Raw genomic sequence first — 13,706 nt, 5'->3', positions numbered from 1 at the left:
TTAAAATCTAATGAGAGAGACAATATGAAAACATATATGTGAGGCAAGCTATATATAAAATAAATAGGAAACAATGAACAGAAGAAAGGCACTAGAATTAAGAGGAGTTGATAAAGGATTTCTGTAGATGAGATTTTAGTTGGAACTTAAAGAAGGCTAGAGAGGTCAATAATCAGAGTGGAGGAGGGAGAAATTAGATTCAATGAGGCTAAAATATGAATAGAATACATTCCTGGTACATTTACAAATAGAACCGGATGTCCCAAAAGTCTTAGTGCATCTTTTAGTTTGAATAACATCAGAAATATAAATGCTACATGATTACAAAAATCCATCCTTTGGAAATTTATTTAAATTTCTTTTATATTTATATATTTCTAGGAATTTTCAATGAGAAATTTTAAATCTGCATTTGAATAAGTCAGGGTACTTTGCATTAAACATTCCACAAGTGCAAGTTTCTGGATGACAGAGCAGTGGAGTAGAGAAAAGGTCATCTCTATCATTAGATCTCTCCATTAGATTTTTTCTTGTAGGTAAGGACAGAATTGTTGTGTGGACACCAAGACTTAATTCTTTAGATGATGTAAATCTACAATTGCAACCAATGCATATGTTCACTGAAATAGCAGTTACTGAAATTTTTTGTAAAGTTCAAAAATTGAATAGAGTGGTGACTAACACATGATAATGGTTATGTGGAAATGTAACAAGAAACAGCAATGTTTTAAAATGTAAATTTTTAGACTTTCAAATGTTGTTTTTATACATTTGCAGCATTTGTACTTCTGAAATTATTAAAGCTTAAAACTGTCCTAGGATTTTTGGGATAACCTGTGTGAGTCAGAGGCTAAGGATAATTCAAGTTTTAGGAAAATCTGAAGGTATTTTTATTCAGCTGTGGGTGGAAATTAGAGGCTGCATACATATTAAAGGCACCTGCATCACTCCTATTATTATTATTATTATTGTTATCATTGTTGTTGTTAGCAAACCATGATATATTAAATATCCTACCTCATTTGGTCTTTTGTTTTCTCACTATTGATCTCATCTTGCATCTTCAGGTGTCATCTTTGGGCAGTGGAAATGATCATGTCATGGACGCCATCTCCCAGTGTGAACAGTATGCCAAGGAGCAGGGAGCCCAGGAGCGCAATGCTCCATGGCGGCTTTTCTTCCGCAAGGAGATCTTTACACCCTGGCACAACCCCCGTGATGACAGTGTGGCCACCAACCTCATTTACCAACAAGTTGTACGGGGGGTGAAGTTTGGGGAGTACCGGTGTGAGAAGGTAAGTCTGCTCACCTTTTCTTCCAAATTATTACAGCTTGGTGATGAGGAAGAAAAATGGGAAAGTTGGTGGGTCAATCAAACCTGAGAGAGTAAATCTTCTTACTTCTTCCCTGTGAATAGGAAATGTCTCCTTTCTTAGATTTTCCCCCATGAGATTAGATTTAGAATGGTGTCTAATTATTCTGGTCAGCAGCTGGTTCTTACTAGTGGTTATTACCCCCTGGTGACTTGACAAGACCAGATCAATCCTCTGACTTTCTACTATGTGTTTACATGGATAGTACGGGTAGATACTGGCATTCACTGCTCCAATAGTTCTAGGGATCCTTGCCCTCCCAGAAACATAGATAAACTAACATCTTTGTATCTATGTCAAATACTCAGACCCAAAGCACTTTATAAAACTTATGTCTAGAGCCAAATGAAGAAAGAATCCTAGAAACTATAAGAGTAGAGTATGGGAGGGTTTAAGTTTCACCCTGAGCATGCTTCTAGTTGCCCAGTAGTCTAGACTTCAGGATCATCCTTTGTTTTTCACTTGCACTCAACCCAGCTATTTAATCCATTGTGGACTTGTCATTTCTAGCTTCACATGTCTTCTACCATCTCTTTTTTTCCACTAACATAGCCACCAAACTAGTTCAGATCCTCTTGCTCAAATATTTGCAATAGCCTTCTAAATGATCTCCTTACTAATTGATCTCTCCTAATTTTAATCCATTCTCTATTCAGCTACCAAAATGATTTTTCTCAAGTCCAAGTCTAACCATGTTACTCTCCTGCTCATTGAGCCTCAGTGGCTCCCTAATACTTCCATGATCAAATATAAAGCTTTCTGCTTGCCATTTTAAACTGTTCATTCCCTGGCCCCTCTCTATCTTTCCTTTATGACTTCCTTTCACACATTCTGCAATTCAGGTACCATCCAGTTGTTCCTCATCAGGATGTTACTTCTCTTGCCGCTTTAACTAGTTAGCTACCATATCTAGATTACTCCCTTCCTCATGTCTATCTCTGGCTTTCTTAAAGATTAAACTCAAATCCTGACTTCTCTAGGAAGCCTTTTCCTGTCCCTCCTCAGCTGTTATTGCATTCCTCTCTGATATCACCATCCATTTACTCTAGACATAACTTGTATATCTTTTGTCACTTACATATTATGGTCTCCTTCTTCCATGCTCCCTGAAGACAAGAATTATTTTTGACTTTCTTTGTGTCCTCAGTGCTTAGCACACTACCTGGCACATAGTAGGTGCTTAATAAATGCTTGTTACTTGACAGACCATAGATCATAGAATATTAGAACTGGGAGGAATCTTTGAACATAGAATATATCTTCTGAATCAGACTGAAAGTTCCCTGATTACAGGAATAGCACCATCTCTTAGACTCCCCTCAGCATTTGACTAAGCATAGAATTTCAATTCTGAAAAGGGCTTTAGAACTAGAGGGAAACTTAGAAACCATCTCATCTAATTTTTCCATTTTACAGAAGAGGAAATGAATAGTCCAGATAGAACTACCCCATGGTGACACAATAAGTTAATATACAAATCAGAATTTGGTCTCAAATATTTATCCAATGAAATAGCTATTATTTTTAATTTAATTAATTTTAATTTAATTTAATTTTAAATTAATTTAGGTAACTTAATTTAATTAATTCACCTCATCAGGTGCTGTTCCTGTAATCAAGGAACTTTCAGTCTGATTCAGAAGATATGACTCACAAAAAATATTGTGAAAAACTTTTTTTTCCCACAATTAAGGAAATTAAGGCATCTAGGTGGCTTAGTTGATAGAGCACTAGCCCTAAAGTCAGGAGTACCAGCCCTAAAGTCAAGTATGGCCTCAGACACTTAACATTTCCTAGCTGTGTGACCTTGCACAAGTCACTTAATTCCAATACCCCGCAGAAGAAAAAAAAATGAAAAAATTGGAGAATAACACAAGAAAATGAAATATAGGGCACAGGGAAAAGATAAGACCTATGAGTCCAAAGACCTCATTCTAGTACTTGTTTCTTCCAGCTTGTGGAAACTTGGAAAAATCCCTGTGTCTATCTGGTACTTGTTTCTTCCAGCTTGTGGAAACTTGGACAAATCCCTGTGTCTATCTGACTCATCTTGTCAAATAAATAAATACAAAAATAATACTGGCATTTCCTATTTCATCAGATTGTTGTGAAGAAAGCACTTTGTGAGTCTTAAATCACCAAATAGCTATAAATTATTTCTGTGAGACCAGAGAGGCACTTCAGTCTTGCATGGGCATTTTCAATGTCTCTCTGATCCCTCTCTAGGATGATTCCTTCTCCCCAAACACAGTAGGTAAATCCTGAGCACAGTTGCTATGTAGCAATGAGGATGCTTTAGAGTAAATTATCCTGTAAAAAAGCACAAGGACAGGAGTGAGAATGTGATTCCAAGTATCTTATTTCCCATTTTTAAACCTCAGATTTTTTTTCTCTAAGATGGATGCGATAATCCTTATATTACCTACCTTTTATTGAGGACCAGATGAGATCATACATGGGAAAATGTTTCTCAACTATAAATGAGCACAATATTAATGTAAGTTACTGTGAGCCAGGTCTAACTTAATTCAGAGCAACTTCAAGGTTTGAAACACAATAAGGAGAAGGAAGGAGAGAAAGAAGGGCAAGGGGAAAGAGGGATAACCTCTACCACAGATACCACTCTAATGCCCAACAGCTCTGTTCCTCCCCCCCCCCAATATCAGCTGTCTAGCATTTTGCTTATTGTATCCCTAAAAGGTAAACAAACCTATTAAAGATCTTATTACATAAGAATAAGGGGAAAGGGTGGCTCAGTCTGGGTTGGAGAAGACAGGAGAGTCTTCTCAGAGGAGGAGGCTTCATTCTTTCTCCCTTTCTCCCTCTCTCCCCTTTTCCCTCTCTTTCTCTCTCCCTCTCTCTTTCTCTCCTTCTCTTCCTCCCTCCCTCCCAGGAAGATGACTTGGCAGAACTGGCTTCCCAGCAGTACTTTATTGACTATGGGTCAGAGATGATCTTGGAACGACTCTTGAATCTAGTCCCCACCTACATCCCAGACAGGGAGATCACACCACTAAAAAACCTGGAGAAGTGGGCCCAACTTGCCATTGCTGCTCATAAAAAGGTAAGGAGATGATCCTCTGGAAGATTCTTAGAGGCAAGGAATTTTTCTTGGAAAGAAACTTGGTCATGGTGTTTAAGAACTATACTCAAGTCCTGGCTCTGCTACTGATTTGCAGAATGACCAAAGGATATGTGATTCATTTGGGAGGGCAAAAGCAAAAAAATTGAGGGACATCTGCAAGACAGGTAAAGGCTCCAAGATAGTGAGAGGTGGGACACAGCTAGAAAAGATGATTGGAGTTTCCAGATGAAAGGACACCTGGAAGCTATGGAAGGATTAGTACAGATGTTAGCAGTCAAGAAGTGTGATTCTAGTCTCAGCTTTGTTGTTTACCAGTATGGGCAAATAACTCAGTAATCAGTTTATATTTTATGCACCTAATCTGTTCCACTGATCAATCACTATATTTCTTATTCAGTACCAAATAGTTTTGACCATTACAATTTCCTAATATAGTTTGAGATCTCATACTATAAGGCCCCCTTCCTTGTCATTTTTTCATTAATTCTATTGCTATTCTTAACCTTTTGTTAACCTGAAGATAAATTTTGTTATTTTTTTCTAGCTGTATATAGTAATTCTTGGTAGTTTCATTGGTATGGCATTGAACAAGTAAACTATTATAGATAGCATGTAGATCAAGCATAATGGCTTGAGCAATTAATAGTCCTCCAATTCTATCTTTATTTGTGTGACGAACATTTTGTTAACTGTGTTTATTTAGTTCCTGTATGTGTCTTGGCAGGTAGATTCCCAAGTATTTTATACTTTCTGTAGTTATTTCAAATGAATTTCTCTTTTTATTTCTTCCTGATGGGTTTTTTTGGTAATGTATAGAAATGCTGATGATTAGCATGAATTATTTTATATCCTGAATTTTTGCTAAAGATGTTATTTAGACTAGTTCTTTAATTGGTGCTTTTGGATTCTCTAAGTAAACTATCATATCATCTACAAAAAGTTGTAGTAATAAAAAGAAATACAACAAATTACCATAAGCAATGAAGAAACAAAACCAAAACTTTATAGTTTCTGGAAATTTGCTGTTCAAGCTTCTTTTTTAACTTATGACTTTCAGGTAGTACAATAATTCTTAAGTTATCACTCCTTAAACTATTTTTGAGAACAGTTGTTTTTCTTGTAAGATATTTCACATTTTCTTCTATTTTTTCCTTCTTTTGACTTTGTTTTATTTATTTCTTTTCTTTTTTTTTTTATTAATAGCTTTTTATTTACAAGTTATATGCATGGGTAATTTTACAGCATTGACAATTGCCAAACCTTTTGTTCCAATTTTTTCCCTCCTTGCCCCTCCCCTCTCCCCTAAATGGCAGGATGACTAATACATGTTAAATATGTTAAATTATAAATTAAATACAAAATAAGTATACATGTCCAAACCATTATTTTGCTGTACAAAAAGAATTGGATTCTGAAATAGTGTACAATTAGTCTGTGAAGGAAATAAAAAATGCAGACAGACAAAATATAGGGATTGGGAATTCTATGTAATGGTTTTTAGTTATCTCCCAGAGTTCTTTCACTGGATGTAGCTGGTTCAGTTCATTACTGCTCCATTGGGACTGATTTGGTTCATCTCATTGCTGAAGATGGCCAGGTCCATCAGAATTGATCATCATATAATATTGTTGTTGAAGTATATAATGATCTCCTGGTCCTGCTCATTTCACTCAGCATCAATTCATGTAAGTCTTTCTAGGCCTTTTTGAAATCATCCTGTTGGTCATTTCTTACTGAACAATAATATTCCATAATATTCATATACCACAATTTATTCAGCCATTTTCCAATTGATGGGTATCTACTCAGTTTCCAGTTTCTGGCTACTACAAAGAGGGCTGCCACAAACATTCTTGCACATACAGGTCCCTTTCCCTCCTTTAAGATCTCTTTGGAATATAAGCCCAGTAATAACACTGCTGGATCAAAGGGTATGCACAGTTCGACAACTTTTTGAGCAAAGTTCCAAATTGCTCTCCAGAATAGTTGGATGTATTCACAATTCCACCAACAATGTATTAGTGTCCTTGTTTTCCCACATCCCCTCCAACATTCCGCATTATCTTTCCCTGTCATTCTAGCCAATCTGACAGGTGTGTAGTGGTATCTCAGAGTTGTCTTAATTTGCATTTCTCTAATTAATAATGACTTGGAGCATCTTTTCATATGGCTAGAAATAGTTTCAATCTCTTTGTCTGAGAATTGTCTGTTCATATCCTTTGACCATTTGTCAATTGGAGAATAGCTTGATTTCTTATAAATTAGAGTCAATTCTCTCTATATTTTGGAAATGTGACCTTTATCAGAACCTTTGACTGTAAAAATGTTTTCCCAGTTTATTGCTTTCCTTCTAATCTTGTCTGCATTAGTTTTGTTTGTACAAAAACTTTTCAATTTGATATAATCAAAATTTTCTATTTTGTGATCAGTAATAATCTCTAGTTCTTCTTTGGTCATAAATTCCTTCCTCTTCCACAGGTCTAAGAGGTAAACTATCCTGTGTTCCTCTAATTTATTTATAATCTCATTCTTTATGCCTAGGTCATGAACCCATTTTGACCTTATCTTGGTTAAGTGTGGAAAATGGCCTTAACTAGGTTAAGAATGCCTAGTTTCTGCCGTACTAGTTTCCAATTTTCCCAGCAATTTTTGTCAAACAGTGAGTTCTTATCCCAAAAGCTAGAGTCTTTGGGTTTGTCAAACACTGGAGTATTAAAGTTATTGACTGTTTTGATCTTTGAACCTAACCTATTCCACTGATCAACTAATCTATTTCTTAGCCAGTACCAAATGGTTTTAGTAACTGCTGCTTTATAATATAATTTTAGATCTTGTACAGCTAGGCCACCTTCATTTGATTTTTTTCCATTAATTCCCTTGAAATTTTTGACCTTTTGCTTTTCTATATGAACTTTTTTGTTATTTTTTCTAGGTCATTAAAATAGTTTTTTGGGAATCTGATTGGTACAGTGCTAAATAAATAGATTAGTTTAGGTAGTATTGTCATCTTTATTATATTTGTTCGCCCTATCCAAGAGCATTTAATATTTTTCCAATTGGTTAGATCAGACTTAATTTGTGTGGAAAGTGTTTTGTAGTTTTGCTCATAAAGTTTCTGATTTTCCCTTGGCATATAGATTTCTAAGTATTTTATACTGTCAGTAGTTACTTTAAATGGAATTTCTCTTTGTAACACTAACTGTTGGATTTTGTTAGTGATATATAAGAATGCTGATGACTTATGTGGGTTTATTTTGTATCCTGCAACTTTGCTAAAGGTATGGATTATTTCTAATAACTTTTTAGTAGAATCTCTGGGGTTCTCTAAGTATACTATCATATCATCAACAAAAAATGATAATTTGGTTTCCTCATTGCCTACTCTAATTCCTTTAATCTCTTTCTCGACTCTTATTGCCAAAGCTATCATTTGTAATACAATATTGAATAGTATTGGTGATAGCGGGCAACCTTGTTTCATTCCTGATCTTATTGAGAGTGGTTACAGTTTGTCCCCATTACATATGATGCTTACTGATCATTTTAAATAGATGCTACTGATTATTTTAAGGAAAAGTCCATTTATTCCTATACTCTCAAGTGTTTTTAATAGAAATGGATGTTAGATTTTATCAAATGCTTTTTCTGCATCTATTGAGATGATCATATGGTTTTTGTTAATTTGGTTATTAATATGGCCAATTATACTGATAGTTTTCCTAATATTGAATCAGCCCTGCATTCCTTGTGTAAATCCTACTTGATCATGATGTATTATCCTGGGAATGATTTTCTGTAGTCTTTTTGCTAATATCTTATTTAGAATTTTAGCATCAATATTCATTAGGGAGATTGGTCTATAATTTTCTTTCTCTGTTTTCAGCCTACCTGGTTTAGGTATCAGTACCATGTCTGTGTCATAAAAGGAATTTGGTAGGACTCCTTCATGCTCTATTTTTCCAAATAGTTTATATAGCATTGGGGCTAATTGTTCTTTAAATGTTTGGTAGAATTCAAATGTAAATCCATCTGGTCCTGGTGATTTTTTCTTAGGGAGGTGATTAATAGCTTGTTCTATTTCTTTTTCTGAAATGATACTATTTAAGTAATTTACTTCCTCCTCTGTTAATCTGGGAAGCCTATATTTTTGAAGGTAGTCATCCATTTCACTTAGGTTATCAAATTTATTGGCATAAAGTTGGGCAAAGTAACTTATTATTTCTCTAATTTCCTCTTCATTGGTGGAAAGTTCTCCCTTTTCATTTTTAAGACTACTAATCTGATTTTTCTCTCTCCTTTTTCTAATCAGATTTACCAAAGGCTTATCTATTTTATTGGTTTTTTCATAAAACCAACTCTTAGTTTTATTTATTAGTTCAATAGTTTTTTTTTACTTTCAATATTATTAATTTCTCCTTTTAATTTTAGAATTTCAAGTTTAGTATTTGATTGGGGGTTTTTTATTTGGTCTTTTTCTAGCTTTTTAAGTTGCAAGCCCAATTCATTGATCTTCTCTTTCTCTATTTTATTCAAGTAAGCCTCTAAGGATATAAAATTTCCCCTTATTACCACTTTGGCTGCATCCCACAAATTTTGGTATGATGTCTCATCATTGTCATTATCTTGAGTGAAATTATTAATTGTGTCTATAATTTGCTGTTTCACCAATCATTCTTTAAGATGAGATTATTTAGTTTCCAATTACTTTTTGGTCTATTTACTCCTAACTTTTTTTTAATGTAGTTTTTATTGCATTGTGATCTGAAAAGAAAGCATTTACTATTTCTGCCTTCCTGCATTTAATTTTGAGGTCTTTATGTCCTAATACATGGTCAATTTTTGAATAAGTTCCATGGACTGCTGAGAAGAAAGTATATTCCTTTCTGTCTCCATTCAGTTTTCTCCAAAGATCTATCATACCTAATTTTTCTAATATTATATTTACTTCTTTAATTTCTTTCTTATTTGTTTTATGGTTTGATTTGTCTTATTCTGAGAGTGCAAGGTTGAGATCTCCCTCTATTACAGTTTTGCTGTCTATCTTAACTTCTCCTTTAGGAAGTTAAATGCTATATCACTTGGTTCATATATGTTTAGTATTGATATTGCTTCGTTGTCTATGCTACCCTTTAGGAAGATATAGTTTCCTTCCTGATCTCTTTTGATTAGATCAATTTTTGCATGTGCTTGATCTAAGATCTGAGATAGATGGCTACCCTTACTTTTTTGACTTCACCTGAAGCATAATAGACTCTGCTCCAGCCTTTTACCTTTACTCTGTATCTCCCTGCTTTAAATGTGTTTCCTGTAAACAACATATTGTAGGGTTCTGACTTTTGATCCAGTCTGCTATCTGCCTCCTCTTTATGGGAAAGTTCATCCCATTCACATTTACAGTTAAAATGACTAATTTTGTATTTCCTACCATCTTGTTATCCCCAGATTATGTTTTTCTTTTACTTGTCCCTCTTTCCCTCTTTCCCAGTTTTAAACTTATGCACCCCACTTGTTTCACGCCACTCACCCTCTTTAGAATCCCTCCCTCCCCCCTTTGAATCTCTTCCCCTTTCTTGTACACTTCCCTTATTACTCTTTTTCTTTTCCCTTTTCCTCTCCCCCTTTTTAATGAGGCAAGAGAGGATTTTCTGTACAATGAGTATGTCAATTATTTTGTCTTTAAGCCAACTCTGATGAGAGTAAGATTCACACAATGTTCCTCTGCCTCTCTAAATTCCCTCAGATATAATGTTTCCTTTTCCTCTTCATGGGATGTAGTTTCCCTCTTTTTATCCCCCCTTTCCTCCTTTTCTGACATTATCCCCTTTCCATTTCTCACTTCCCTTTTTTATGTTATACCAGTAAAATCAAATTATACATGTAGTCTTTTTGTATATCCACAACAGAAATACAGTTCTCAAGAGTTCCTTTTACCTTTTCTGCTTCTCTTGAGTCCTATGGTTGGAGATCAAATTTTTTGTTTAGTTCTGGTTTTTTTCTTAGAAACAAATGGAATTCATCTGTTTATTTAAATGTTCATCTTCCCTGGGAGAAAATGCTCAGCTTTGCTGGGTAGTTTATTCTTGACTGCATTCCAAGTTCTTTTGCCTTTCAGAATATCAGATTCCAGACCTTTCGATCCTTTAATGTGGAGGCAGCCAGATTTTGAATGACCCTTATTGTGGAACCTCAGCATTTGAATTATTTTTTCCTGGCTGCTTGTAATATTTTTTCTTTAGTCTGAAAATTCTGAAATTTGGCCACAATATTCCTTGGAGTTTTTATTTTAGTGTCTTTTTCAGAAGGTGTTCGATGAATTCTTTCAGTGCCTATTTTACCTTCTGGGTTCTCTTTGATGATTTCCTGTAAAATTGTATCTAGGCTCTTTTTTTCATCATAATTTTTGGAAAGTCCAATAATCCTCAGATTATCTCTCCTAGATCTATTTTCCAGGTCTGTCATTTTTCCAAGTAGATATTTGATGCTTTTCTCTAATTTTTCATTTTTTTGGTCTTGCTTGACTAATTCTTGATGTCTCAATAAATCATTGATTTCTATTTGTTCAGTTCTGATTTTTAATGAGTTATTTTCTTTATTAGCTTTTTTTTTACTTCTTTTTGTATATGTCCAATTGATTTTTTAAATGAGTTGTTTTGCTCTATGGAGTTTTTTTCCCATTTCACTATTTTTTTTCAATGAATTCTTTATCTTTTCCAATTCACAAATTCTGTTTCCCTGCACTTCCTGGGAATTTTTTACCTTTTCCAATTCATATTTCAGGAAGTTGTTACTTTCTTGCAAAGCTTCTCTTTCCTTTCCCCATTTTTCTTCTAACTCTCTTTTGAGACTTTTAATGGTCTCTTCTAGGAGAGCGTTATGTAAAGAGGGCCAGATAACATTCCCCTTTGGGGTATTGTCTGGAGGTTGTTTGCTATTAGTCTCCTTGGGGTTGCAAACCTGCTCTTTTTCTGTACAGAAGCTATTGATCATCCTTTTGATTTTTTTTACTCATTTTTTTAAAAGCCTTTAGGGTCTGCCTTCAGGGCAAGGGGGTTACCAGCTTCTTATGCAAAGCAGAGAAAGATATAAAGCAAGCTGCAAGCAGCTGCTCTGGGCAAAAGTTCCCCCCAATCAGAAGTGATTCAGCACTAGCTCAACTACAGAAGTGCCCAGTGGAGAACCCCACTGTGTGCTTTAGTAATTGCCCTAAGGCTAGAGATTAAGCAGTGAAAGTTTCACTACCCCAGCTCAAAGCCCCCAGTCGGGCTGTGGATATTAGCAGATGACCAGGGAATAGCCCCACTCAGATGGGAAGTGTCTCTGCCCCAAAGCAAGTTGCTCGGTGGCAGTTCTATTGCCCTAGGCTAAGCCCCTCAATGTGCAGATTAGAGGCTGCCCTGGGCTGTCCCCCCTGCTGTGTAGGTTTGTAACTGCCCCAAGGAAAAGCCCCATACTGCGGGTTGGGGCTGCACAGTTGTGCTGTGATCTATGCTGAGTCACTTCCGGTTTTGGGTGGGTAAAGCCAGAAGCTGTTAGGTTCTGGCGTTTTTTAGAGTGGCTTTGATTTCTCTGCTGATCTACTGTTTTGCAGAGCAATCAGTCTATGTCAGTGTCGTCTCTGTAATTTTCTAACCACAGAGATCACTCCCACCCAGTCTGTACAATATGTTAGCCTCTAATTCTCTCCCTGCTTGTGCTGATCTTCTCCCTGACCCCTCAGGACAAACCTTTTCTGATGAAATTCCAGATTATCATCGGCTGGTAAGTTGTTGTACTTCTAGTCTTCCTGGGTTTTACCAGTCAAGTGCTATTTTTGAGGCTGAATTTAATAATTGGTCGTGAAGGTATGAGAGAGCTTAGAAAGTCAGGTGTGCCTTCCCCACCGTCTTGTGTTTTATTTATTTCTTGATATCTCATGGAGTCATTACTTCTACTTAACCAATTCTAATATTTAGCAGGTTATTTTCTTTAATGAGCTTTTGTACTTTTTTCAATATGCTCAATTTTGATTTTTAGGTAGTTATTTTCTTTAGTATTTTTGTATCTTTTTTATTAAATTGTTCATTCTCTTTTCAAAAATTTCTTGCATAGCTCTCATTACTTTTTCTCAATTTATTCTTTACTATTCTTATTTGATTTTTAATGTGTTGTTTTTTTGCTCTCCAAGAAAATTTTTTTAAAGAAAAAATTCATCTAAGGACCTTTGGGACACATATCCAATCTATATTTTTCTTTAAGGCTTTCAAATCATTATTTTCTTCTGTGTTTGTGTCCTGATCTTCCTTGTCACTATAGTTTTTGGTCAAATTCTTTTGTTTTTGTTTATTCATTTTTCCAGTCTACTTCTTGACTCTGGACTCTATGTTGGGTTGAGCTCTGCTTACCTCTAGGGGGAGTGATTGGCTTGAATCTGTCATTTATGTCTTTCTCCTGCTTTCATAACTCATGAGGAGAGCCTATAAATTTTCAATGTTTCGAAAGTGGTATGATCTGGAGAGAAGAGTCAGTATGGCTTGCACATCCCACTCCATTTCTGCCTATTTTGACATCACTGCTGCTCTCTGCTTTCCTGGCCAATTTTTATTACAGTGTTGAGAGATCTGTCTGTCTTCCTAAGTTGCCCTGGGTTAGAAAAATGACTTTTTCTTGGCTTTCTTAGTCAGAATTTGGTTTGGTACACATTTTAGGTTGTTGTAGAGGGGATGTGTTGGGAGAGCTAGGCAAAAATACTGGATCTCATTGTATCATCTTGCCTCTGCCCCAGAAACCACTTGGAAATGCAAAACAAAGATGATACAGATTTAAGGTTGAGTGAAATTCAGAGAATGAAAATGAGGCATTGATGAAAAGCCTTTAAAAATAAAAAGCACGAAAATAATATAAGATATTGCATAACTGTTGTTATTGAGTGTTATTGATGATGATAGTTTAGTGATATTTATGGTAATGGTTCTGAATGATGCTTGTGGTAATCGTAGTTGGGTGATGGTGATAAGAAAGTTGAAGATGCTGCTGCTGCTTTTGGTCATGATGAGAATAAGTACCAGTTCAGTCATTTTTTCAGTCATGTCTGATTCTTATAACTCTATTTGGGTTTTTCTTGGCATAGATAGTGTAGATAGTTTGGCATTTCCTTCTCTAGCTGATTTTACAGGTGAGGAAACTGAGGCAAATAGGATGAGATTACTTGCCCAAGACCACACAGTTATTAAGTATCTGGAGCCATATTTGAATTCAGGAAGGTGAGTCTT

General features: G+C 35.4%; 1 protein-coding gene across 1 annotated transcript in view; it reads left to right on the top strand.

Annotated features, from left to right (window-relative positions):
* The window catches only part of MYO7A (myosin VIIA), a 154,237-nt gene that overhangs the window by 98,374 nt on the left and 42,157 nt on the right, over positions 1–13,706 (top strand). The window contains exons 31-32 of the mRNA XM_031961342.1: positions 1,068–1,295; positions 4,267–4,437. Coding sequence (XP_031817202.1) covers positions 1,068–1,295; positions 4,267–4,437 — 399 coding nt within the window. The remainder of the gene's footprint in view (positions 1–1,067; positions 1,296–4,266; positions 4,438–13,706) is intronic.

The sequence above is a fragment of the Sarcophilus harrisii genome, chromosome 3 (genome assembly GCF_902635505.1).
Source record: "Sarcophilus harrisii chromosome 3, mSarHar1.11, whole genome shotgun sequence".
NCBI lineage: Eukaryota > Metazoa > Chordata > Mammalia > Dasyuromorphia > Dasyuridae > Sarcophilus > Sarcophilus harrisii.
This window is presented reverse-complemented; position numbering and strand designations above follow the sequence as displayed.